The sequence below is a fragment of the Corvus hawaiiensis genome, chromosome 1, assembly GCF_020740725.1.
Source record: "Corvus hawaiiensis isolate bCorHaw1 chromosome 1, bCorHaw1.pri.cur, whole genome shotgun sequence".
Taxonomy (NCBI): domain Eukaryota; kingdom Metazoa; phylum Chordata; class Aves; order Passeriformes; family Corvidae; genus Corvus; species Corvus hawaiiensis.
In genome coordinates this window covers 58,650,026-58,674,740 of record NC_063213.1, presented here as the reverse complement: position 1 = coordinate 58,674,740, position 24,715 = coordinate 58,650,026, and the positions used below count along the sequence as shown (strand labels likewise).

General features: G+C 38.3%; 1 protein-coding gene across 3 annotated transcripts in view; it reads right to left on the bottom strand.

Annotated features, from left to right (window-relative positions):
- Positions 1-10,600: 10,600 nt before the first annotated feature.
- Positions 10,601-24,715, bottom strand: part of STEAP4 (STEAP4 metalloreductase) — a 28,640-nt gene continuing 14,525 nt past the window's right edge. For all 3 annotated transcript variants that reach the window (XM_048306379.1, XM_048306359.1, XM_048306368.1), the window contains exons 2-5: positions 15,297-15,752; positions 13,434-13,961; positions 12,879-13,043; positions 10,601-11,875 (exon numbers count right to left, since the gene is read on the bottom strand). In XM_048306379.1, the coding sequence (XP_048162336.1) occupies positions 11,606-11,875; positions 12,879-13,043; positions 13,434-13,961; positions 15,297-15,752 (1,419 nt within the window). In that variant the 3' untranslated portion in view covers positions 10,601-11,605. The remainder of the gene's footprint in view (positions 11,876-12,878; positions 13,044-13,433; positions 13,962-15,296; positions 15,753-24,715) is intronic.

Genomic DNA, 24,715 nt, shown 5'->3' with positions numbered 1-24,715 from the left:
ATGAATCAGCCTATTGCTGTCCCCAAAAGAGCCCACTAGATGTCACACTGCTACTTCTAATTCAGGCACATCAGCCCTTGCTTGTTGGCTGGCTGACCTATACCTGTTTCTTACCATAACTAAATATAAGTTCTGCCAAAGATAGAAACAGAACCCACCTAGACAGGCCTCTGGTACCAGCTGTGGGAGCAACTCCTTGGGTCCCAGTACTCATCTCTAATAGGAGATGTAGTATTTCCAAGACAAAAGAAATCATTTGTGCCAAACTCCCTTTTAAAATGTCTAACAGTGGTTTAGGAGTCTATGTTTTACTCTTGGAAAAAATTTAACCTGTTCATGCATATATTTTTGGAAATCCATTCTGAAGATTTTGGCTAATATGTAAATGTTTGAGTATGATAGTTCTAAATAATTAGATTGGTTAAGCAGTGTAATTTCTAAAATTAGCCATAAATCTGCCACTTAAAGTATTCCAGTTTGCCATATTTTATATGAACTGTATCACAGAGAACATTTTTTCTCCCTTTGTTGAGTGTAAGAATCTTTTTGTCCACATAGAAAGAGTGGACATGATGTACAAATGAGGTCATGATTAGTCAAGTAAAGTCAGAAATCGTTACCCAGTTATGCATAATAATGTATCAAACATAATAATATTTAATTCAGAACATGGTACCATGGCTGTTAGGAGAGCTGATGATGTACAGTTTGTTCTTCATGTTTGCAGGATGTCTTGTATGGTTTTTTTTGTTGTTGTTGTCATATTGATGCTTCTTTCTTGTTCAGTCCTTTTGCAGCTGAATCCTTTCATAGATTGTTAATATGTACATTATAGGTAATTATTCCTTATTCTTTCAGTAAAATGATTAGAATTTTCATGAAGGAAAAAAGGGTTCTGCGACACCTCTAAGTAAGAACATCCATGTATGTTTATATTATGCGCAGGGCTTATGGAAAAACAAAGGGGTAAATAGGCCAGGCAGGCTGTCAGTTGTTGTACTCTATGCTCCAAAATGTTTAGGGCTTTCCAGTTAAAAAAAGATACAGAACTTTACTTTTTTTGCTGTTCTGATAATATGTATTGTTCTTAACAAAAATACTTATTTTTATATAATTGACCTGTTCCTGGAATCTTTGCAGATGCTAATAATCACTTGGTGGTTTCCATTTGTGTTGTGCATGCTTAACCTGTTACAGCCAGGAATGAGTTGACCTAAGAGCACTCTGCAAGTTAACAGAAAAGCTCTCTGATTTAATTTGAAATTTATTTAAGCAAAAGTTAGAGCAATTGGTTGGTGGCAGTAAACACTAAAACAAGGGTCTGAATTTTGGAGTTTCTCTCAAATGTGGGAGCCCAGTCTGTTTAAACAGTCATCTCCACACTCTCTAGATTAGTGCTTTTGTATAACTCTAAGGACGTTCCCATCCTCTTTGCTTTCTGATTTCATCCACAGGTTTTGTGTCTTTGTTCATTTGTGGTGGTTTTCATCACCTTTTGTATTAGCTAGTATCTAATAATGGCTTTCTGATAGTTTAGCTTAAGCACAATACCTCCACATCTAACACTGCAAAGCACTGACAGACTTTCACACACATATTTCAAATGCATACTTAAAAAAAATTGGTCAGAACTAGTGTTCTCATCATGTTTTGGCATGGAGGCTAACAAAAACACTGAAGACTGGGAGAAAAGCCCTAAAAGGTATGGTCTGAAAAAGCCACAAATATGCTCAGGACAGAGCAAACTCTTCAGTAGTTCTGACATGTAAGATGGTTTTATGACCACCATTATCTTGGACTTAAGGGGCCCCAGTTATTCACTGGTAGTGGGCGCGGTGAAGTATACTTGCAGAGTCCTGTTTTACACAGGAATCAGTCTTGTGAAGGTCTCTGCTGAAAACCTAGCTGGGACCAGAGGTCACAGGTATCTATCTTCACGCTTGTTGAAGTGGCCGGGCTTGTTTTATCTGAGTGGTAAGTAAGTCTGCTTGCTCTGGAGGTTTGTGAGTGCAAGGAGAGGAGGGTGGAAAGTAAGTATGGATTAAGTGCTTTATTTTGTTTCTCTCATGAACTCTGTTAATAAAACCAGTCAGAACGGGCAAATACTGCCCTTTCCACTCTGGAACATAACATGGAGGCATGTTAAGGGGTGTCATTATCCTGACTGAAAGATCTGTTTTCAAAAGTTGTCTTCAAAGTAGATACACAGTAGGTATAAGTACTTTGCACCCCAAAGAGAGGTACTTGATTTTCTTCTGCTGCTGTAGTTAGAGCTGAGGGTGTCAGGAGTGGTCAGCTGCCTCTAGTTCTGTCTGCCTTTGAACAGTACCTCTTTACCTCCTTCTAGACATGGCTGGGGTTTTTTTCCCCCCTGTGAGTCTTTACATTTATTTAATTTGTAAAATCTTAAGGTAGTATTTCTATAATTTAACTAGTTACAGCATGAATATTCAGCAGACGTAATCTTATTTAAGCCTTTAAATCCAAGGCTGGGATTTATGACACATTCCCAGAATACATTAGCACTGCACCTAGTTCTAGCACTGTGATCCTTTCTTAGCTTGCTTCTTCTGTTGTATGTAACAGATTGAATGTAATTAGTCTATTTTATTACTATGTGTTTTCTAAAAACTTAACAATGCTACTTAGGAAGTTGTTGCTATTGTATTTTCTGCTAAATTTATTTTTATTGCTTTTCCTGGCACATCTCTGACAAAACAGTGTTTGGACTGATCACTGAAATTTCTCTCCAGATAGCTAAGGGGAAAATCCATGGCTCTTTATTTACACATACTCTGTGCTTGTGCTAGAGTGACCTACTTAAGAAACTCTTCACTTATTTTTTTCTCTCATAACTGTGTGGAGAAAGAAGGAGATGATGAAACAACATGATTGTTTTTTCAATTGTCTGGTCTTAGAAAACTCAGAAAAGTAAACAAAAGGTATGCAGGTGGTAGCATTCACACTCATTCTCCTATTTTGAAGAATAAACAAGGATTTTGTGATGCAGTATAACCATCTGCATTACACAGGCAATTAATGTTTAATCTAATGGTGGTGTCCCTTTGCTAAACTCAGTGATTTAAGCCTGACTAAAGCATCCATGGTTGACCTGGTGTTTGCAAGAGTGAATCCACCCATACTAAAAAATAGTCACCTGACTCACGAGAATAATTCTTTTTACTGGTTTTGTCTTCAAGGCACATCCAGAATGTTTTTAATCTCATTTGTATAGTTTTAACTCTAAGCTTTTTTGTTGCATCCTTCTTGTGCTGGGATAATGATATTTGCTTCTGGTGTTTTGTCTCTCAAATAGTTCTAATACTTCTCCTAACCCAAGCATTTACAACCTATTAGTCTTCATGTTCTTTTCTTTAGAAAGAGAAGTTGTAATTAAGCCATACATTTCCTTATGCGTTTTCTTTGAAAATAAGTGTCACAACGCCAAATGTCAAATACCTAAACTTGGGAAGAAATGAACAAGTTTCTTTACTCTCAGCCTCTGGGTAGAGTGATTTAAGTAGAGTTTCACCTTTAAACCTAGCCAGAGCTGCCTAAGTACACTTGTGGTTTTATCTGAAGCTTATGTGATATTCCCTGTATGCTTCTCTCACACACGGTGCCCTGTTAAACAATCCCAGAGTTGCATATATTTGTATAGATTATATTTTTTTCTACTGTCTCATAGAAGAGACAAATTACTTTTTCTCACTTTTCCAGTTACTGGATTATGACATTTCATCAGTAAAATAGTGACCTGGGTACTTTTTACTGCATTCATCTCTAACTTTTTTTTTTTTTTAAATGAATCAATTAAATTACTGTAGTCTGGATATAATGGATGTAGTGGATGTAATGAATTTTTTGACATTCTTACACCATTTTTGGTGTTAATGGAGACTGTTCCAGAGACTTCATTGTCCCTTTCACAGTGTGAAACTCTATGCAGTCACTGCTCTCTGCAGCAGTGGAGTTCTCTTCTGTGTGCATCTGAAAATCACAAAACCATGATAGATCTTTCTCCTGCTCTTTTTCCTACCCTCTTATCATTTTTGAACAAGGTTCATAACCCTTTCTAGTAGGCCTTCTGTGGATGGTTTTCAGCTGGTGCTTTCCAGGCTACATCTCCTTGGGCTGGAAGTACAGCAAGTCTTTGTTCCTCTACAATCACCTTCTGGAGAGCTGGATTCAGTGGGGCTGTGGCTGAAAATGCACCATCCATTAAATCACTTCCATCTGTTTCTGTCCTCATTGCGGATTTCCAGGGTACTATAGCTTGCACATTTATTCAGCAGTGATTTTATGTTTGTTAAGACTTGTTATGTATAATGGTGGGTCTGCAAGTAGTTGCTGAGACGCTCCCTAGGAACCTGCTTATGTGGTAGCTGTTCTTCATGTGAATTTAACAGAGTAGGTTACAAAAACTGTAAACCTGCAGGTAATATCCTTGCTGTTTTCATACTGTTATTAACAAATATTTATTAGGATCTAGGATTTTTTTTTTTTGCTGAAGTTATGGTTAAACTTGAGATTATCCACATTGATGCTTAGTATTTTAATTTTGTACTTGATTAGGTTTTAAAGCAAAATTTAATTGGAAATACCTTGAATCTTTCACTTTCATCACCAGGAAGTTTCAGTGTGTGTTTGAATTTCCACATATACAGTAGGAGCACTAGGATTTATATTTCTCCATATCTATAGATATAGATATGTATAAATCACAATTTTTCTTCTTACACCTGGGCTTCTTCTTTGGAGTAATATATATGGTCCATATATAGCCACCATTCTGGACACTTCAGATAAATCATGGAAATCATAAATTATGTTTACTGAATACTACAGTTAAAAAAAAAAAATCCAGGCTATGCATTGAAGTGAGGGTAATCAGCTGTCAAAATAATTCACCAGAAGTTGTGGTGAGCTCCCTAACGTTTAAATCAAGTTCAGCAGTTCTTTCAGAATATCTTTAATGCAGCCTGTTTTAATGGATTACCTGCCAGCAGTAACAAATGGTAGCTAGGATAAAACTACATGTTGTCAGGAAGCTTAAACTTTACATCAATCTGTATTACTGTTAGAAAATTTGTAGCAGGTCTGTGAACTGAAAAATATGACAACTCCTGATAATTCAGAAAGGAATTAATTTAGGCAGTGTCTACAGCCCGTGTTCTGCAGGAAGAGAGAATAGCTAATCACAAGGTTGCCTTCTGGCTTTCTAATCTGTAAAGCTCCTTGTAATTGGAGAACTATCCTTAGCTTCAGGAAACCAGCATGCAATTCCTTTCCTTGCCTCTGACTTCCTGTGTGATGTTGTATGAGTAGCTGACACAGGGATCATTAAATAAACTTGGGATATGTCTGTGATGACAGTAAGTGTGAATCTAAGTGTCAGCTTCTTTGTAAAAGACAGGAAAGACAGCTTTGCCAGGAAACATGGGTGTTTGAAGAAGAGATGCTAGAAGTTATTCAGTAGTATTCAGTGATACTTGGGTATTTGGCATTGTTCTAAGTCAGTCCCTTTGTCCTTCCCAGACTTCTGTAAGGAGGTATACAGGAGGTTGACACAGGAGGTATCCCTCAGGCAATATTGGGTCTCCTAAATTGTTGGGTTTATTTATCTCAACAATGCTAGGCAGGCTTGCTAGTAAGACCAGACTGGAGTTTCTGAAGTGTGACTTGAGGTTTAACCTTTAGACCAATCCAATTAAAGATGGGATTTGGTTTCCGATTTTTACATATGGGATTAGAAAACAGAAGCTGCTAGAAAAACAAACAAACTATAATCCTGTATGTATTTAACATAATTCCCTGCAATTACTTCAGCATCCATCTCCTTGGGTTTCCTGGGCTGAAATTTCTGAGGGACAGCAACACTGCATCTGTCCTATTGCAAGGCTCCCGAAGCTCTGGTTCATCACTAGACAAGTGGGGAGGGGAAGGGACTACCCTTCCAGTCACCTCTTCAGATTCTGCTCACCCTGTCCAGCTCTCACTTGTCTTCTTCATCAAGTACTGTAGGATTTCTTTTAGTTCCAGTTTTCATGCTGTGTAAATGATTTACCCTTTCTTCAGTAAGATCCTGTGTTTGATTTTGCTTCTTTAACTATAAAATGAAGATGATGTTGTCTTGCATTGAAACAGAGCAGTCGATTAAGCAATCTGCCCTCAATCTGTGCAGCTGGACTATGGGATCTTTTCTGGTTCTTTTACTCCAAGGAAACAATTCTTCCAACTATATTTAATACTGAGGCATGCAAGCCCTGTGCCTGATGCACAACTGGGTTTGCTACTGTTGCTGCTTAACGGTGAGTGGTGTGGAGTGGCAGCTACCTTTGGAATGGTTGTTGTAAAGAGTGAGAAAATATGCATATTTGTACCTGTTTGGACTGGGGAAAGAAGGCTATGGTGGGATCCTAAAGGGTGATTTGAACTCCAGGGCTGCCAAGATCAAACTCTTCATTTAATTATTTATAAGGTACTGAAATAATTGGTAATCTGATTTATAAGGACAATTAAAAATGTGTGATGTTTTCTGTCATGGAGCCAGTAGGAAAGAAGAAAAACAGCTTTGTCTTCCTCCTTCTTCTTTCCTTCTCTCTCTCTCATTTATTCTAATAACTTTTTAATTTTGTTCCATATACTTTACTCCAGTATGTTTCTTTAAAAATACCTTCCCCCTTTGATGCCAGAACTCTGTCACAGAAAACATGTCCCAAACATGCCTTTTTTGGGACATTCTAGTTTGGTCGACTTGTGTCCTGTAATGATTAGCAAATTACAATAACTTACATTGTTTCAATTTTCATCTATCTGTTTCCTGAAGGCTCTAAAAGAGAGATTTATAAAGACTGCATTTTCCCATCTTCCATAAGACTGGGGCAAAAATTTAATGGATAACTAATGGATAACTATTGCGTCCGAACAACTACTACTACTACTACTACTACTACTAATCTTACTACTACTACTAATCTTACTACTACTACCTTGAGTCTACTGACTGCAGTTAAGCTATTCCTAGTTTAAATCTGAGCACATATGAAGAGAAGCAAGCACAGTGAAGGGATTGTATCTCAAATAATAAGCAAATCTGGATGTGGAAGCAAAAAGAGAGACAAGAATAAAGTATGCGTGTGAAGACATAAGAACAAAATTTACCACTTCTGGCTTGCAGCATTTGGAGATATTAGCTAAGTTTCATGCAATACTCTGAGGTCTGTGCATGTCCTGTCAAGATTCTGTAGTGTATTTTTCTTACAGCACTGAGATTGCTTATAAGAAATTAATATGTAGGGTCTAGTCTTGTCAGAGCTAATATTTATGTCAATTTTGGGTTCCCAGAGTCAACACCATTAAGGCAATGTGCAAGAATAAGAGATGTGTCGTTTTCCATGGTAATAGATAAATGATAACTTGAGGAATGTCAGCTTCCTTGAGGATAAAATAATTCATGTTAAGGTCAGAAATTAGTGATACAGGAGATCCACCTGTATAATGCAGAGATAAAAAATAGTCTCTGTAGGAGAGAAAAGCTTACAAATTGTGTGAAAGAGAAACCATATTTAGGCTATTATGAGAACACTGAATGCTTATTAAATATGCTAATCATAGTAAGGAAGAACAGGCAAACATGGGTTACATAGCTACTGTGGGTGTTCATAATATTCACTAGTTCTTTGTTTGGGCTAGTGAATCCAACGTGCTCAACAATGTTTGAAACAAAATATGCTCTTGTAAAATATTGTGTCTCGTAGGAGGTTACAAGAGTGAAGCTGAAAAAACCTGACATACAGGAATAAAGGGGCTTTGTAGAGTGGGTCACAAAGTGCATGTCTTGGAGTGAAAGGTGATTGTTAGATAAGGCAGAGAAGCCTGACAGAAGGTTGTGCTGCAGATCAAAAATAAGTTGAAGATCTCAAGGCTTGCAGTGCAGTGTGGTGGAACTGAAGGGAATTGCTCAGATCTCCATCCTTCAGGATCCAGCAGTATCTGTGGTGTCAGCTGCATCCCCTGGGGCCAGTGTGTGTCTGAAATCCCGTTCTGTTTCATGGAAATCTAATTAATTAAAAGACTTTCTTTTCACTAATAAGTCTATTTTTTTGATTAAAATAGACATTCCCTAGGTATAAAAAAAAGATAAACAGTTAAATTAGCTCTATCATGAAGGATATAGAGGTCTATATGCTGTAGTGCGTAAGAATAAAACATTCTTATGTAATGAAATCCAAACTTAGTTGTTACTGTGACAATATCCATGTGACCATTTATTTAAAATGCTGTAATTTGTATTTTCTAAGTGTTGACTCTGATTTAGAAGTAGAATTGTGAATCAATGCTTTATTCCTGCAGGAATTCTAAGAATGGCATTATGTACATGTGCACATAAAAGCTTTTCTTGGCTTCTGGAAACCATGTGGAAAACACCCTTTCCAAAATTCCTTTCAGGATCCTTCTGATCTCCTTTTTGACCAGGCTTTGTCAGTACATAAAAGGAAAAAAAACCAGAATACCAAGATCTCAGCCATGAGTAATTCGTACAAGCTACCAACAGGTTTCCTGGCACTGGCTATTGTTTTTAAAGTACTACCATTGAATACTTTAACTACCAGTACAATTGCTGAATTTGTTTTCTCTGCCATGTTCAGGAAGTAAATATGTAACTTTGTAAAGCAAATACTCCCCAGTTGCCCAAGAACAAGAGGTTATGAAGAAGATATGAAATCCCTCACTCAGATCTGAGTGATGAAATCTGACCTATTATCTACCAAAGTCAACAAAGCACCTGCTGCTGAGTTCAGATGCTCTGGATCTGCTCCTGGGAGCTGCTGCACACACCCCATGCAAGCAAAGAGCGTTGCCTCCTCAGTTTGTACACAGGCACTATTGGCACTTTATCCTTGCAGTAAACAGCAAATTGCAAATCGTACGCAGCTGCTTTGCATTTCCAGTACATCTTGGCCTGTTTTCACTTAACAAACGCAACGTGATATCCATCCCAAAGAAGTTCCTTTGTCTCGCCTGCAGGAGGACAGTCCTGTGGGTGTTTGAGACTATGGATTAGCTGTGAGTGAGTGTACAAAGCAGCATTCAGTCAGGCCACGGTTACTTTGTGCTAGTTCCTGGTGAGGGTGAAGAAGACTTGGTTTGGCCTCTTTTAACACAAGGCCCTCAGAAAACACACAGGAGCCTGTTCACTGGGAGGAAAGGATGCAAAGCACTTGCACTGTTTGTATTTCACAAAGCACAGCTTTTAAATAGGACTTGCCATGGCTGTCACAGTTTAAACTCCAACCCACCGGCTCAGCTGTGAGAGAGGAAGGGCAGGTTTTAAATAGGTACTGGGATAGGCAGAAACCCCCAAAATAAATCCTTATATAAAGTAATATCAAAACCCAATATGTGTCAGTGCTTTGGAACTGTTGCTACTGGTAATAACATAAATCTGGAGTAACTGTCACTGAGACTAGAATCTACCACCAAAATGGCAAATCTAGAGGATATTCACTCAGACTGCTGCTACTTATTTTCTGCTCTTGTCTGTCCCTTTGTACACATGCAAACACAATCTCTCTCTCTCTCTTGTTCTGTCTTGTTGTCCTCCTCTCTTTCTGCTGCTTCCATCTCTCTCTCCTCTTCTCCAGGGAGCTGTAAAGAGGTGTTACAGGCATCCTCACAACAGTGTTGTCACCTGGGACTGTTGAGCCTATACCTGATCCCTTCTGCAATAAATGATTCAGTGGAAAATCACTAAAGGAAGCTTGAAGCGTAGTACTACTCCATCATGGCACAGGTCAAGAAAAACTTCTGTGAAGACTTATATCAACATATGCATATCAGTTTAGGACAAGTATAGCGTACGAACCAGTGCTGGTTAGCAAGAGTACTTGGTGCCAGAATTATTTCTAAGAAATCTGGCTCTGTCAATTGCTGATATCCCAGACTACTTTACCATTCTTTTGGGTATTAAGAACAGATTCTGGGACAGAGGATGACATGAAGAGGGGATGTATATCCAGAATTTAAAAATACTCCATTGTTGAGAAATGTTTTCTGAAGTATTGTTCAGATGGTTGTTTGTTTTTTATTTTATTTTTTAAAGTTGCTTGATAATGCTTGTTTGAAAGCACAGCTAGCTGTACTAGTTAACATGCTTATACTTTCACATATGTGAATATGTCTTTGTATGCCTTTGTATGTCTTTGTATGGACACGGAGAACAGCAGAGAGGTAAAAAAATAGTAAGCAATTCTCTTCTTATAAAACCAACACATTTTGTCTTTTCTTTATTCTACAGTCCAAAGGAGAGTTTTGGCTCTTCTGTTTGCAATTTAACAGGAAGTCATCATCTTAACAGGAAGTCACCAGGTGGATCCTGTTTGTCCTCAACATCCTCAGCCTACTTGGATGACTAAGCAAAGATCTGCTTATGTGAGCATCCGAGAAGCAAAGATGGAGTAAGATGAGTCCAGGCAGCTGGCTAAAGGCAGGATCCCATTTTATTCTTTGTCCCAAGGCTTCCCAACACCTTTGTGCAACTGAGCTCACCAGCAGCTGCATCTTAGCAGAAGATGTTCCCGAAATGATAACAGAGCTCAACAGTGTAAAAAAAACCCACTTTATTGTCTTTAAAATATGTGTATTTTCATAGAATATCTGTAATATCACATCCAATGATTTATTTTTTGAAAAATCAACAATATTATCTTCATGAGATATAACCATGACATATAACCCTTGATATAAAAGGATTTTCCTTCAGTTTCTTTTCTTACAACTCACTGCTTACATAAAAAATCTTTTTTTTTTGATCATTTTTTGCCTATACTTGAAAAACTTAGGCTTGTAATCACCTCACATCTCTGCCATTTTGATCTCTACTCCTTTCCCTTGTCCCTGAATTTCTGGTAGAGCAGTACAAGCAAAGATTCAGCAGTCCTTGATTCATACACTTTGAACATCAGGGTTCCTGTGCACAAACCAAACAAATCTTACTCAACTAAGGCATCAACATAGCCCTCCTTGGATCAGATATTAATGGAGGATAAACTAATGCTAGGAGGCAAAGCTCTGTTCCTTAGCTAGCAGCCATCATGCACCTGTTCTCTTGGTGCTGGTAGCTTCTGTGGCTAGAAAGGGAAATGTGTGGAAACTCATGCAGGTGTGCGTATGGATCTCTGTGGATGTGTGTAGGTGCATGTAGACCTGGGTCCTAATGGGCAGGATTGGAAAGAGGAGCAAACACTTTCTAACACCAAAGGTTGCTGTGCTTCTGCCCAGCTCTGGAGGAATTTGGAAGAACAACTGAGGGACATGGAACACCACCTTCTTCTCACATACCCTTCTTAGAAATGGAGGGTAAATAGGCAAGGGGAAGTATACAGAGCAAAAAGAGAGGGTCTGCACCTTTGTGAAAGCATGCCTGGGGTGCAGAAACTCAAAGGCCTCATTTGTATTTTAAGCTTGTCATTGGGGTGGCTTGGTTTTACACAGAGCCTGGCCAAGTTTTCACTTTTTCTCTCCCTCTCCAGATAGAGTAAGCTTAAGACTTCATTTTGATATGCCCCCATAATATTTTTTTTAATAATACAGTTTAGTCTAATTATACAGCAGACTTGTTGATAATGTAGTTTGACTGTTCAGAGTGTTTAGGATTTCTCTCCCAGCCCTGTCGAATTTGTGTGAGAGGTTTGTCTACACAAGGAAATATCAGCACAAATTTGACAACCAGTACAGCACATGGAACGATGAGGGAGAGTATGTAGATGTTTGGAAGATACCATTTGTACGCTGATGGGCTCAGGAACCATTTTCCACCGTAAACCAGCGTGTGTGCAGTGCACAAAATCAGTGCCAGATATCCCAGTTTGGACTAAACCAGAATGAAGGAAAGAAAGAAGGAAACAAATGGAGGTTAAAAAAGTAAATTAAACCAGAAAAAAATGCAATTTTAAGGACACAGATTTGTGGCATGTGCCAACTTGGGGACTGGTGAAATGAAACTGTTTTATATAACATAAAGGCTCTTATTATTTTAAAAAATGATCAATTCAAATGGATATAGATGCAATAGTTTGATTTTTTCTCCATCAATAACCCTGATAATTTTTCCTAGCTCACACATACTGCCTAGTGGCTGTCATATTTGTGAAAAAGCAGAGAAAACGCTGACATTCAGTGGAGAGATCCAAGATTTTTTATGCCCTAGTGCTAATCCATCCAGAAGTACCATACTGTGCAAGTTTTTTGCCTTGATAAAACATTCATTGATAGTAATTTCCCCTTCTCTTGCCTCCCCTCCCTTCCAGCCCAGCTCCTGCAGGGGCATGGCAGCTTGCACCAAACTTCCTCCAAACGGAGAGCTGAGATTATAGTGTTTCCAAGGGCAGCCTGTTTACAGTCACAGCAGTTTTTACAGTCTGCAGAAATTGCAGATTCTCTTTAGATGCTTGGCATTGAGAAGATTTGAGTTATAAAGTAATTTCCATATCCATTTTAACTGAATTATCTTGTGAACCAAAAAAAATTAGCCCAATAAATGGCTAAATTATTTTGTGACTTAGTACAGTTGTGGAATTTGACGTCAAAGTCAGCTTTCTTTTTTTCATTTAGGAGCTCACACCTTCCCAGCTTTTCTTGTTAATGCAGTAATCCCAGCTGTACCATAAGCAGCCATCAGAGCAGTTGTGGGTTTATACAGCTATATGGCCATGTAGATGTTTTTTTCACTGTGTGGTGGTGGATAGTGCACTGATCACATTTGGAGATACTAATGGAGGAAAGCTGTAAGTCTCTAATAAACCCACCCATGGGCATTGTTTATAAGGGAAGAAGGTTTTCTTAGAAGAAGGTTTTTTTAGAAGTGGTCTTTTTACCTGTACAAATCGAAATTCTCGCCAGTTGACATTGTTGCTGACTGAAGGTAAGGAAGTTATTCCCAGAAGAACAAATAAAAAAAATCCTAAAATTCCCAAAGCCAAGTAAGAGTCACTAATCCAGGCATTGGTGTTGCTGAGTGGTTCTGTTTTATTGTTCAGTACCTGAAGAAAAGAAGAACAGGTGTATTTTAGTGATAGCAGTTCTAGCATCAATAAGTAGAAAAAAATGTCCTTTGTTAAGTAAGATCAGAAAGTCAAAATATATTCTATTCTTGAAGGTATATGGAGAAATACTGTTTACATTTTCCCTGATTACGTTTTTAATATGTCAGCTATCTAGGAGGAAGACTGAGGCCAGAAATCCCCTCAGCTCAACATAATATCAACAAAACGTAGATATATCAATGTTTAAAAGAAACACAGAAGCTAGGAATATTACTCTGTTTTAAAGGACATTGGACAGTCCACATGGATTTCTGAAGCTCAAGATAGAAGGCAGTATTTTAACAGGGCCAGAAGAAAGCAAGACATAGATCAGGGAACAAAACTTACCTGGGAGATGATTCCTTTGCTGGTTCTCCAACTTACGAAGGCACGCATTGGAGTAACGAGAGTGAACACAACGTGCAGGGAAGCAAATGCCAAGGCTATTAGTCCAAGTTGTTTCCTACACAGCATCCATTTGTCCAGCCAGTCTGGAAAACGGCGGTATTTGGTACCTCTGTATAACTGAATAATTGCAGCAAATATACCAGGAAGATAAACCAAGGCAAGAAGGATGAGTGCCATTACAGGGCAGACCCGATTTGGAATGGTAATTGCAATAAAAAATGAAAAGTTATTTCTTTCATAAATATAAGTGTAAATTACATCAAGAGCCAAACAGTAGAAGAAGAAGAATGCAGTTAGGCCAAGGGACAAAAAGATGGGAAACTTCCATATTGGAAAGAGTTGCAGAGGGTAATTTTCTATTTCCTGAGCAGCCAAGAGGGATCCCTTATCTAGTGGAGTGAGACTCAGTGCACGAACAATATTCATCACCATTTGTTTAGCTTCCACATCATCTCCACAGACAAATACCTGCAGACAAAAAAAACCAGAAGTTTTATTTTTACAGATTTTTGTGGCATTATCTACTGCTGTCCTGCCTAGATATGGATGGTAAGCACAAGCTTCCTAGGCTGCTTGTTGGCTTTCCTGCTGACCTTAATTAAGATAGGCAAAAAGTAGCCTATAGGTACTTTTGCCAAACAAGTCAAAGAACTTCAAATATGATTCTTTACTTTGGGGACGGAGATTGTTTCAAGTGGCAAAATTTTATATCTGGAAAGAGCAATGTATAACATGCTTAATACACATCTTTGCGTAGAAGACTTGAAATACTTTTCTGAAGATCTGCAAGTAGTTTTTAAGCAGCAGATTTTATAGGACTAAATTGAAGCAAAATTTTCAGTCGCTGCTATAGTGGTCCTTAAGTACTCCAGGGAAGTGAGAACAGAGATCTTTAAAACATGATTTCCCTGTCATGAAAGTAAATATTAATTCTTTCCAGGTCTAGTAAAATAGTGAAAAAACCATCTTTTCTGTGAGTACATAAGACAATAATCCTTTTGGAACTGGGAGAAAGGGGGCAATTTCTGCTCTTGTTGAGATGATGAAGGCTTATAGAGTCTAGGATTGGAAGCCCTTGGGTCCCTAGCCAAAACCATTTATCTGGCAGTGGAGAGCAAAGTTAGCAATGGTTTGAGTAGCTGAGTGATTTCATGTGTTGTACCAGAGCACTGTCCTTTGAAGAGGCAGAAAACAGGGCCATAATAAATGATTTTTCTTCAAGTAAGCTGCTGTATTGCTTCCTACAGCCAGCTCTGTGCTTGCTGGCCTGTGATTAAGGAGCTGGTTAAAACAGTTTGCACATACTGATGTTGTGTTAAACTTAGGTGGTGATGATTTAGAACACTTTAGTAATTTATTCTCCTTTCAGCATACTTCTTTTGCCCATACTCATTGCCCTGTTATATCCCTTGCCTCCCATGTTCTGCTTTCTTCATTTTATTCTTGCTTTGAAAATTCCTCCTATCTCATTTCTGTCTAACTTTACAACCCCAATGAACAATTGATGTAACTCTCCTGAATGTCGTGTCTCTTTGTAGCTCTGCTGTCTTCCTTTCCTTACTTCTCTAGGGTCTCTAAACACCTCGCTGAGTTCAGAGGCAAGCTATTTATATTCTTTGTCATGCCATATAAAAAACCCAAAGTAAATTTTAGCTCACATTTAGTTTGAAATGGGAGATTACAGTGAAAATACCATCTCAACCCTGCCTAATTCTGATGTCCCAAGTGTGTTTTGTGTAGCTGATAAGAAGCCATGCAATGTGTAACTCTGTGACAGAGGAAATCCCCGTTGCTCAGCCTTACCTGCCGGCTGGCATCCAGAGTGCCCGACTGCAAAGCCCAGGCTGACACGGTGTTAAAGGCTTTCACAACCCTACTGCCAGGCAGCAGCTGAGCCAGGTACTCTGCGTTGGATTCAGGATACTGGTTTAATTTCAAGTTGTTGCTTATGTCCACCAAGACTTTTCCATGGAGAATTTCTGCTAGTGGTATAAGAAAGTTGTAGTGCTGCCTCTGGATTGCTATAATTATGATGGCAGCTTTCTGCGCTGCCTCTGCATGGCTCAACACCTCTGCATCCTTGGGAATCAGGTTGGATATTTGGGTGCTCCGGCTTCCATACACCACGGGGTAGCCCGACTGAATCATCTTATGTCCCAGAGCTCGTCCAAAATCTCCAGTTCCAAATATGCACACTGTCTCTCTTTTGTTAGAAGTGTTAGGAGCCAAAGCCATTATGTTGGAAGAATTTTTATTCATCTGTTAAAAGAAAAAAGTAATAGGAACAAACTAAGCAAAACATCAGTCTCTTGGAAATGAAAGGTTTGTATTCACTCTGGGTGTACAAAATAGACATCTTAGCATCTTCTTGCCCTTTAATATGATTCCTGCACACTCTTATGAATATGCAGTCTCAGAAGATTTATGTACAGTTTTAAAAAAAACATTCTGAATATTCAGTTCTCCATCAGTTTTCCAGCACCCTCTTTTCCATCCATTTTATGGATTTTAACATCCAACTGAACTGTTTCAGTTTTCCTCTCTCAAAGAGAAAATAGAATGAAAATAACAGGAGCAGAGAGAGCAAGGGTAGCACACTTTTCAGAGCAATTTCTGCTTACTTATGCTATAGAAAAGCATTGAGGAGGAGTATGTTTTTAATCAGATTAGAACCTGGAAGGTCTTTTTCAAAATACTTTAAGAAGGGTTATTATAAAAGGTAGCTATAAACCTATCTATTGTTGTTCTCAGTATTTCCTTAATGCAAGTAGTCAATTCCAGTTTGCTTTATTATTGTTCTTCAATTTCCTGAAGAACGTTCCATGAAGCAATTGGACAGTGGACATGAAAATTTCATGTTGAAAATAGATTTTTTGATACTTATATATTACTCATAGTAAAATTCTCTTTGAGGTTTTATCTCTCCTCCTTTATCACTGCACCTGGCAACTTCAAAGTCTTTAATGTATTATCTATGCAATAGCAGTGTGGTCGCTCTATACTTGCAGAGTGAGACCCATGATACAAGTACAGAATCAAAAAGGTCTGTTCCAAAGGTCTTGCAGTAGGTCCAGATACTGTTCTCCCTTAACAAAAGGTGAACTCAGAGCAGAAAACCTAAGACATCCAACAGGAGATCCTGAGACACCCGTCTCTTGGACAGTCCATCAGTTTGGTACTTAGAGCAGCAATTTAATTTGCAGGAGCCCTGATTCAAGTCTTTTACTAACTGTCTTAATTAGAGCTGTGGGAATAACAGATTTTCCAATTTGCTGGAAAGAAATCCATGAAACGGTTAGCTAGAACCAAAACCTCTGCTTTGCTCCTGCTGTTTATGAACCTTTTGCTTACATTCTTCTGTGAAGCACCATTCAGAATACTGCAATTTAAACATACTGCCTTTTAAAAACACTGAGATGATGTCTTCACTTCCTTTTTTATTTTTCTCTAGCCGAAGCAGTTTTTGCTTTTTAAAAATCTGACATGATTTTAAATTATTTGACCCAATACTTGAATTTGTTTGGTGAATAAAAAAAATCCAGCCTCATTTTCCTCTTACATGCCATGACTTAGGGATAAGAGTTGCGAGTCAAGCATGCAAACATCTGTGACCTATGCTGTAGGGTGCAAGCTTTGCTAGCAAGATAGACACATAAATTCTTATTCTGAGAATCACGGTGAAGATTTTGGCTTGGACTACCTCTGTATGTAGCTATGTAGCCCTCAGCTGGCATCAGTGCCTGCCCAGCAGCATTCTTGCACTGAGCTGTGGAAGCCCTGGTCTAGAAAGGTGCTAAGACAGTTGCTTCTGGTCATTAGGGAAGGTGAGGATTCGGGCAGAGAAGGGCTGAGCACCTGTGTGCTGGAGGATCTGTGTGGCTCGGACAGGTCCCATGGGATGCTTTGCAGTGCAGCAGGGTGTTAACCCTGGCTCTGTGCAGCTGGACTCCATGTACTTTGTCAAGTAGTACACTGAGCATGAAAATAGATCCTCAAAGGGACCCATCTGAATGTGTCTTGCATATTTGCGTGCTCTAACACATGCATAAAGTTGCAAAGTCCTTTGACATATTTGAAAACCATTCTCTGAGGGCTTTATTAATGTCCCACGAGGCTCTAATATGACTCAAAGTTAGAAAATTCCTTTCTGGGGATAGTCTGTCTTTCAAAAAGAACAGAAGAGTTGCTTATGTAATATTAATAAATGGTCCAACTCCATAGCTAATGACTCAACTCTCTTTCCTTTAAATTTTAATTTTTAACAAAGTAGTCTCCTATCTACAATAAAAAGTAAAACTTATTTGTAACATGAAATCATCCAGGTCAAAACATCTGTATTTGTCCTCAAGAAATCCTCAAGTTATTGCTGAGTGAACATTCTCCTCTCCAAAGTAAGACTGAAAAAAACCGAAACTTGGATGATATCAAGTATTATATTTGGTAGATCAGTCGACCAACAAGAAATAAGACTATAAAGTACTTCCACTCTTCACTTATACTGAACATCTTGTTTTGCCAGAGAAGAGAAAAAGAGGGAGATGAAAAGAAAAATTAATGGAAGAAATATTTTTTTTTCAAAATATGGTTTCTTGAAGTACTAAGTTGTAAAGGAAATGTATAAGGCATAGAAAGCTGAAGAGAATTAAGGTTTTCTTTAGTACTTGTGGCCTAATTTAGCTTAATACCATTTTTAACAAGAGAGACAGTTTGCTTGAATAAATTAAGCAGAATTCACCTTTTCTTTGTAAGAGTTACTTAATAAGGAGGCCCGTAGCTTTTATGATAGCACACATTATGTATTAGAAATAAAATATTCACCAGTGAACTTTTTAACGAATGAATTATATCTTAAAACTGATACTGCATCTGCTATTTCTGAAAATCCCATGTAAGACAAAGCAAGTTTACTTTTAAATTCCAGGTCTTCTGGACCATGCCAACTTCTAAAAAACACAGTAATTCAGTTAATTTTCTCCATAGAATCCTTCTTTTTCTTCCTTTCAACACGTCTTTGTTGTAGGCTTAGCAGTGAATATCTGGAGGTTAATTCAGGCAATAGGATACCAGCATATAGAGAGTGTATAGACGTATCTTGGCACTGTTGTGTGTATTTGAAGAAAATGCAGCATCCCATGGCAACTGTGTGGTTGTAAAGTCAAAAGAAGGAAATTGGACTCCCAGATTCATGACAGAGGTAGCTGGACTGTAAGAAGATAGTAATTTTCTACAGGACGAGGTGTTTTATTGTCATGTATCAGGGTGAAAGATGGGAAGCAGAAACATATTGCAAGGGACACAAGGTTTGTTTGGTAACTGGGAGCTCAGCCCAAAGGCTGATACTGGGCTATCACTCAGCAGTCAGTGGCAGTGGAGCTCTGCTCCATGCCCATGGGTTAGCTGGGTGCTCTCAAAGCACCAGAGGAAAGAAGAAATACCAGCAAAGAAGCATGCAGTAATCATTGTCTGTTCTTTTACATATGTAGCTATATATTTTCTGAGAAAAAGCCATAGAGATTTGTATGCATACATAATATTTTTGCTTACATCCATCCCCCTAACATTAGAGCACTAGTAATGCCTTTTGTTATTTGAAAGATAATCCATGTAAGCTTCTGCAATGATTAACCATGTCCTTTCTCCTCTGCATTGTTGTACTCTTCTGCACTGAGTTATCCTCTTTTAAGGAAAATGGTGGTAATCTCTGAGTTTATTTGGTCAGTAAAGATAAAAGGAGTTGCTGAATGAAAAAAAAAAAGTCACCTGCAACACTGTCATTTTTCCCCATTGCATAAACACTAGGGGAAGTGAATGAAGGTGCAATGTTTCGTTAAACTGTTATATGCAAACATTTGATTATGCAGGAAATTGAATTAAGACAGGCACATTGTTTTGCACATGGGAAAAAGGAGCGATATCCTGGTAGAAGCAATACCACAGTTGAAGTACAATGCCAAAAGTGGAAAGGGGGAGATGGGATGGATAATGGAAATGTCAGAAAGATGTAACATGAAATGCAGATGGAAGATCGGCGGAATGATTCAAAAGTTAGAATAACAAGATGAAAGGAGCAGGAAAGAGTAATTTTATTATTTCCATTTAAAAAAGGAGCAAAACAAATTGCTCTGGTTGTGGTTGTGGTCTCAAGAGGTTATTGAGTCCATCTCCCTTTCTAAGGCAGAATGAACTGTGTTTAAACCAAGTCTGACAGATGCTTGTCTAACCTGTTTGTGAGATGCTGAATCTCCTTGCTTACTGCTTTCTCAGCCATTTTATTAGGCAGATTTTCCTATGAGCAATCTGTATTGCCTCCCCCACAGTATACACAGCTGTCAAAGCTGTCAATTTCCCCCCCCTTCTGTTTGCAGCAGCCTTTGTTGGACATGAAAGCTGTTACCATTTCACCCTTTTCTTCTAGAGATAAAACAGTCCCACATCTTTCCTGCAACTTATGTTTCTGAGAGTGGTGATCTTTCTCATGGCTTTCTTCTGATCTCTCTGGGCTAAACTGCTCCAACTGTTAATTAAAAGTGTGGTGCCAAAACTGACTGCAGTACTCTCACAGAGATCTTACCAGATAGAAAAGGATTGGTTCAGTTGCCTCATAGATTACATGTAATTCAACTGTCACATTTGTCTCATTCACAGCACAGCTGATTCAATAGTCACCTTGTGATGCATTAAGGCGATGAGTGCTTTAACAAGTAGTGTGTGGCAACAGGGACCAAGATGTGGCATGCCACAGCTGGTGCTGAGCTCATGATTTGCACACCATCCATGTGTCCGATTTCCACCTTGGACCAACTTTAGTCTAGCACTGTAGCCTGCATGCCCACTAGGAGCTGAATGCATTTGGGTCCACCTAAAATACATCTTCTGGCTCACCTTTTGTGGTAAGGAATCTAATTTCATATATTCCAAGATCACTCTGTAATGTAGCAAAGCTTGAAATGTGATGATCTGCTTCTACATCTGAGAAGAACTGAAATACTAATGCAAATGCACCCTGTTACACCCGATCCTTTAATTGGAATTCTCCCATGCCACTTGCTCCATCCTTGATTTCTGTAGTGTTTTCTGACTCAGAGCTATGTTGTGCACTTGTCCCTGTTGAATAGCACCATATTTTTTCAAACTGTAGCTTCAGTTTGTCAAGATCATTCTGATATACAGGCTGTCCTCTAACTTGCTTGCAGCCCTTTTCAACTTTGCCAGATTGTCAGCTTTAATGAGTAGAGTGTCTATTCTGGCATCTACGCCACTTAATGAAATTCTGGAATAGGAGTTTTGCCAGAAGAAACCCCCTGTATATCTGCAGTAAGTGCAGTCTTCTATTTTGACAATGGTTAACCGAAAGACTGGAAAATGTTTCTTTTGCTAGTTCCACAGAAGCCTACTTTTTATTAGTTTAATCTAAACTGCATTTTTGTGGTTTGCTTTTGAATTTTTTTTCTAACATTTACCATACTAAAAAGTTTGCTCATGTCGAGTTGTATCACCTCTTTGATTTCCAAGACCTGCTATCGTTTTATAAGAAATAATAGGGTTGGTTTGGAATGACTTATTCTTAATTAATTCATATGCCTCTCATCTGTCTCTTTCTTACCCTTTATTTGCTTCCTCTGTTTGTTTGAGAGTTGTATTTAAATGGATTGAGCCGTAATTCTGCATTTCCTCTTTCTTCTTACATTTAAAAGTAGCTGTAACTGCCTGTCCAGTCTTTCAAAATCTTAGCTCTTCCACACAATTCTTAAAGATAGTTATTTACAACCATAGAAATGCTTCAGTTATCACCTGAACAGTGTGAGATGAATTCCATCAGCCTCACTGATCTTGGGTCACTTAACTCAAGTAAGCATGACCTAGTCTCATTCTTCTGTCATTTAGCAAGAATTTCCAGCTCTTTGCTCCTGATGTAAACCCTTCTATCATGGTTGACCCTTCCAGTGTACAAAAAGTGAAATATCCATTATGGAGTTGGCTTTCTTGGAGTCATAGTCAATAGCTTTCTCTCAGTTGAGTGGTGGATCAATTCTCTCCTTGATTTTTTTTAACAGTTTATATTTTTACAAGAAAACTTTTGTTATTCTATATGTACCTTACTAATTATATTTCTTTTTGTGCTGTGGCTTTTCAAATTGCATCAACATATTAGCACAATTCTGTGCTTTTCCATAGATTTTGGTTTATGTGTGTTATTTGACTCTGAAGTTTCGAAGAACTGACAGCTCCAGCCGCATGGCTCTCTTATGGTAGTCCTTGCTCTGCATTGCAATCTTTATGTCTCTGCTTTCAACAGTTTCTTTAAGCAGCTGCCAATCTCCTGACCTAATTTTCTTCTCAAATTGTACTTCTCGTGAAACATCACCTTCCCACCTTCAGAATCTAGTATACTCTGCTTGTTATTCTGCTAGGGGAACAAATCCATTTTTGAGCACTTACTTGATGTTTCTTGGTTGCCTGTGGTGGCTCCAAGCTGTGACAGAAGCTCTGTATTTTCCCCTCTTTTTCCACCCTCTTCTACTGGGATTATGTTCTTTTATCTCTTGATTCAGGGCAAAAGTTTAGAAGACAAAGCAGGATATAAGGACTATGAGAAGAGAAAAGGCCAGAAATTTGACCCACTGCAATGCAAAAGAAAGGTTTATAAGCAGGTTATGATAGGTTATGGTGTTGTCTACTGTAGCAACTAGTGCCAGGATTTAAAACACTGGTCCATTTATGTTTTTCCTCTTTTTTTCTTTTTTCTTTTTAAGATCATGGTAAGAATTGTAATCCCAAAGGTGGACATAAGGATTATAGACACAACAAATATTATGGGACCGTAACTTTAAAAAATGAAGAGTCAAAGGCCTTCTTGCTATGTAAACTAATTATTTTTACTGCTATTTCCATGTAAATAACAGCAAGGATTCTGTTACTCTATGCAAATAATAGATAGTGTTAGGGATGAGAATGGCCTCTCTGAAGCAGCTTGCCCTTGCTCTAGTACAGCATTCTGGAGGCAAATAAAAGTCCTGACATAATACATCTTGCTCATTATATAGCATGCTGAGTCTAGGTTCATATGTGTGAATTCATACACAGAAGTCACAGCAACTGTATTTACTGCATATTGCAGCGATTCTATGTAGTAGAATATGGGTATGAGGTCTGTTTTCTAGGATCACCAGTCCAGAAAAACCTTGTTTCTTCATATTTCCAAAGGGTTATTTTTCTATAATGATGCAGAGACTCTTGGATGGACAGTTTGGAGCTTATTAAATTGAGTCCATTGCACAGATGAACTCTAATAGTACCTTGCTGCATGGAGAAGTTAATTCTTCCCTCGGGGTCACTAACCTGCGATGTTTAACTCTGCTTGTAAAATAGTGAAACTGGGATATCTGGGATAAGCGGTTTGGGTTCATACCCTCATCTTAAGCTACCAACATGACTTCTTACACCGCCTCATAACCGCACTGCTCTTTTAACACTGGGGATTTAGCTGTTTCTGTTTTCTTTTATTTATTTTTTTTTTTTTTTGGCTTTTATCTCTCTCGTTTTCATTACAGCAAAGATCACCTGAGCTTTCTCACACAGCATCCACATAGATAAGTCCTCAAGCCTCTGCTGGAGGCTTTTTTCAGTCAAAGTTCTGTATCTCTCTGGTCAGGAAGCACCTGGAAGCATGCAGTTCCTTACAGGGATTCAGGAACTTGCTTATATGTAAGCACTCAGGCAGGGCTGAGCACGTGACAACTCATTTCTACAACAGAGCATGTCTCTTCAAAACATTTTGAAAACAGATTCCCACCATCACTACAGAGAGTAAGCCCTGAATGCTGCTGGACTTGATGTGATTATTTATTTTAATTTTGCTAGGCTCCTGTGAGCTGATCTTGAGTTGGCATTTAAGGTTGAAGTGGTGAAAATAAACCCTTGTCTCATGTCCTGCAGACCTTCCTCATACCTCAGAGCAGACCAAGCAGGTTCAGTCAGTTTTGCTCTCCTGATCCCTCTGTGCACACCTAATCCCTCCCTGCCTGATAGACATGCATTCTTCTCAATCATGGCTGGTCTGCCCTCCTGGTAACCACGGTGCTTTGACAGCATCCTAATGGCATGAACTTATGCTGGTGGCAATAAAGAGCGCTGCCTGTGACCAAAGGTGCCAAAGGCAGTAGACATGGCCGGGATTATTTATTTATTTATTTATTTACTTTACTTTTTAAATATCAAGCCTCTGTTTCTCATTTTTTCCTTTATATTCTACATACCTCTATGTGGGAATGGTGAACTTGAACCAAATAAGTAGATGAGTACAAATGTTTATTTGGATTTATACTTTTTTCTCTGATAATTTTTAGTTTCCCATACTGTCAAGTTCTCCAAATTTAAACAGTTTCTTTCTCGAATAAAGTTAATTCTTCTTATTGTCTTAAATGTTTATTGCATTACTGGCAAGTAGAAGTCATCCCCACCTTCAGGGTTTCTTTTGTAAATAAGACTCCTGCTTTGTCTTGTAATCTATGATCAAAAGGTGTATATTAGACAAAAATGTCTTAATACAGTAAAATTACACATAGTAGCCCATTAAATAGAGTACAAAAAGAGAGAAATTATTACTTTATTTCTTGCATGAATAGTACTGTATCTTTGGAATACTTTATGAAGTATTTCACACATGCTTAATGTACAGTAATCCTGTTGTAACTTGGAAAACAGGTGAAATGGGATTTAAAATTCTCCTGAGAAAGACATGCACACTACTCTGAGGCAGTCCCATTTACTTAAAATTTCATTTTACTATTCCCTCAGAGAGACAAAGAACACACTCTATAAAAAACACTGTTTCTTATAAGCTGACAGCTATGGAACCAAATCTGCCCTAAATTATAAATTGCATTTTCTGTTTCTTGATACACCTAAAACTAAAAGGCATGTGGCTAAACTGCTCTCCCATGATTAATCCAGTACTTAAACACATAAAGAAAACAGCAGAATAGCTCCAACAAACTTATTACAACAAATTATTCATGAATTTTCTTTCAAGCAAATGAATATCTGCTGTTCTTCTCAGCAGAAAATCCTGGGCTCCAATTTTTGACAAAGCTGATAAAAAATAATTGTTTGAGAGAATAAATCCTCCTATGGAGGACATTGCATTTCCCACATCTTCCCTTTTTATCAGGAGTACACTAAAACTGCCTGGAGGCTCTTCAAACAGATGAAATATAGTCCTA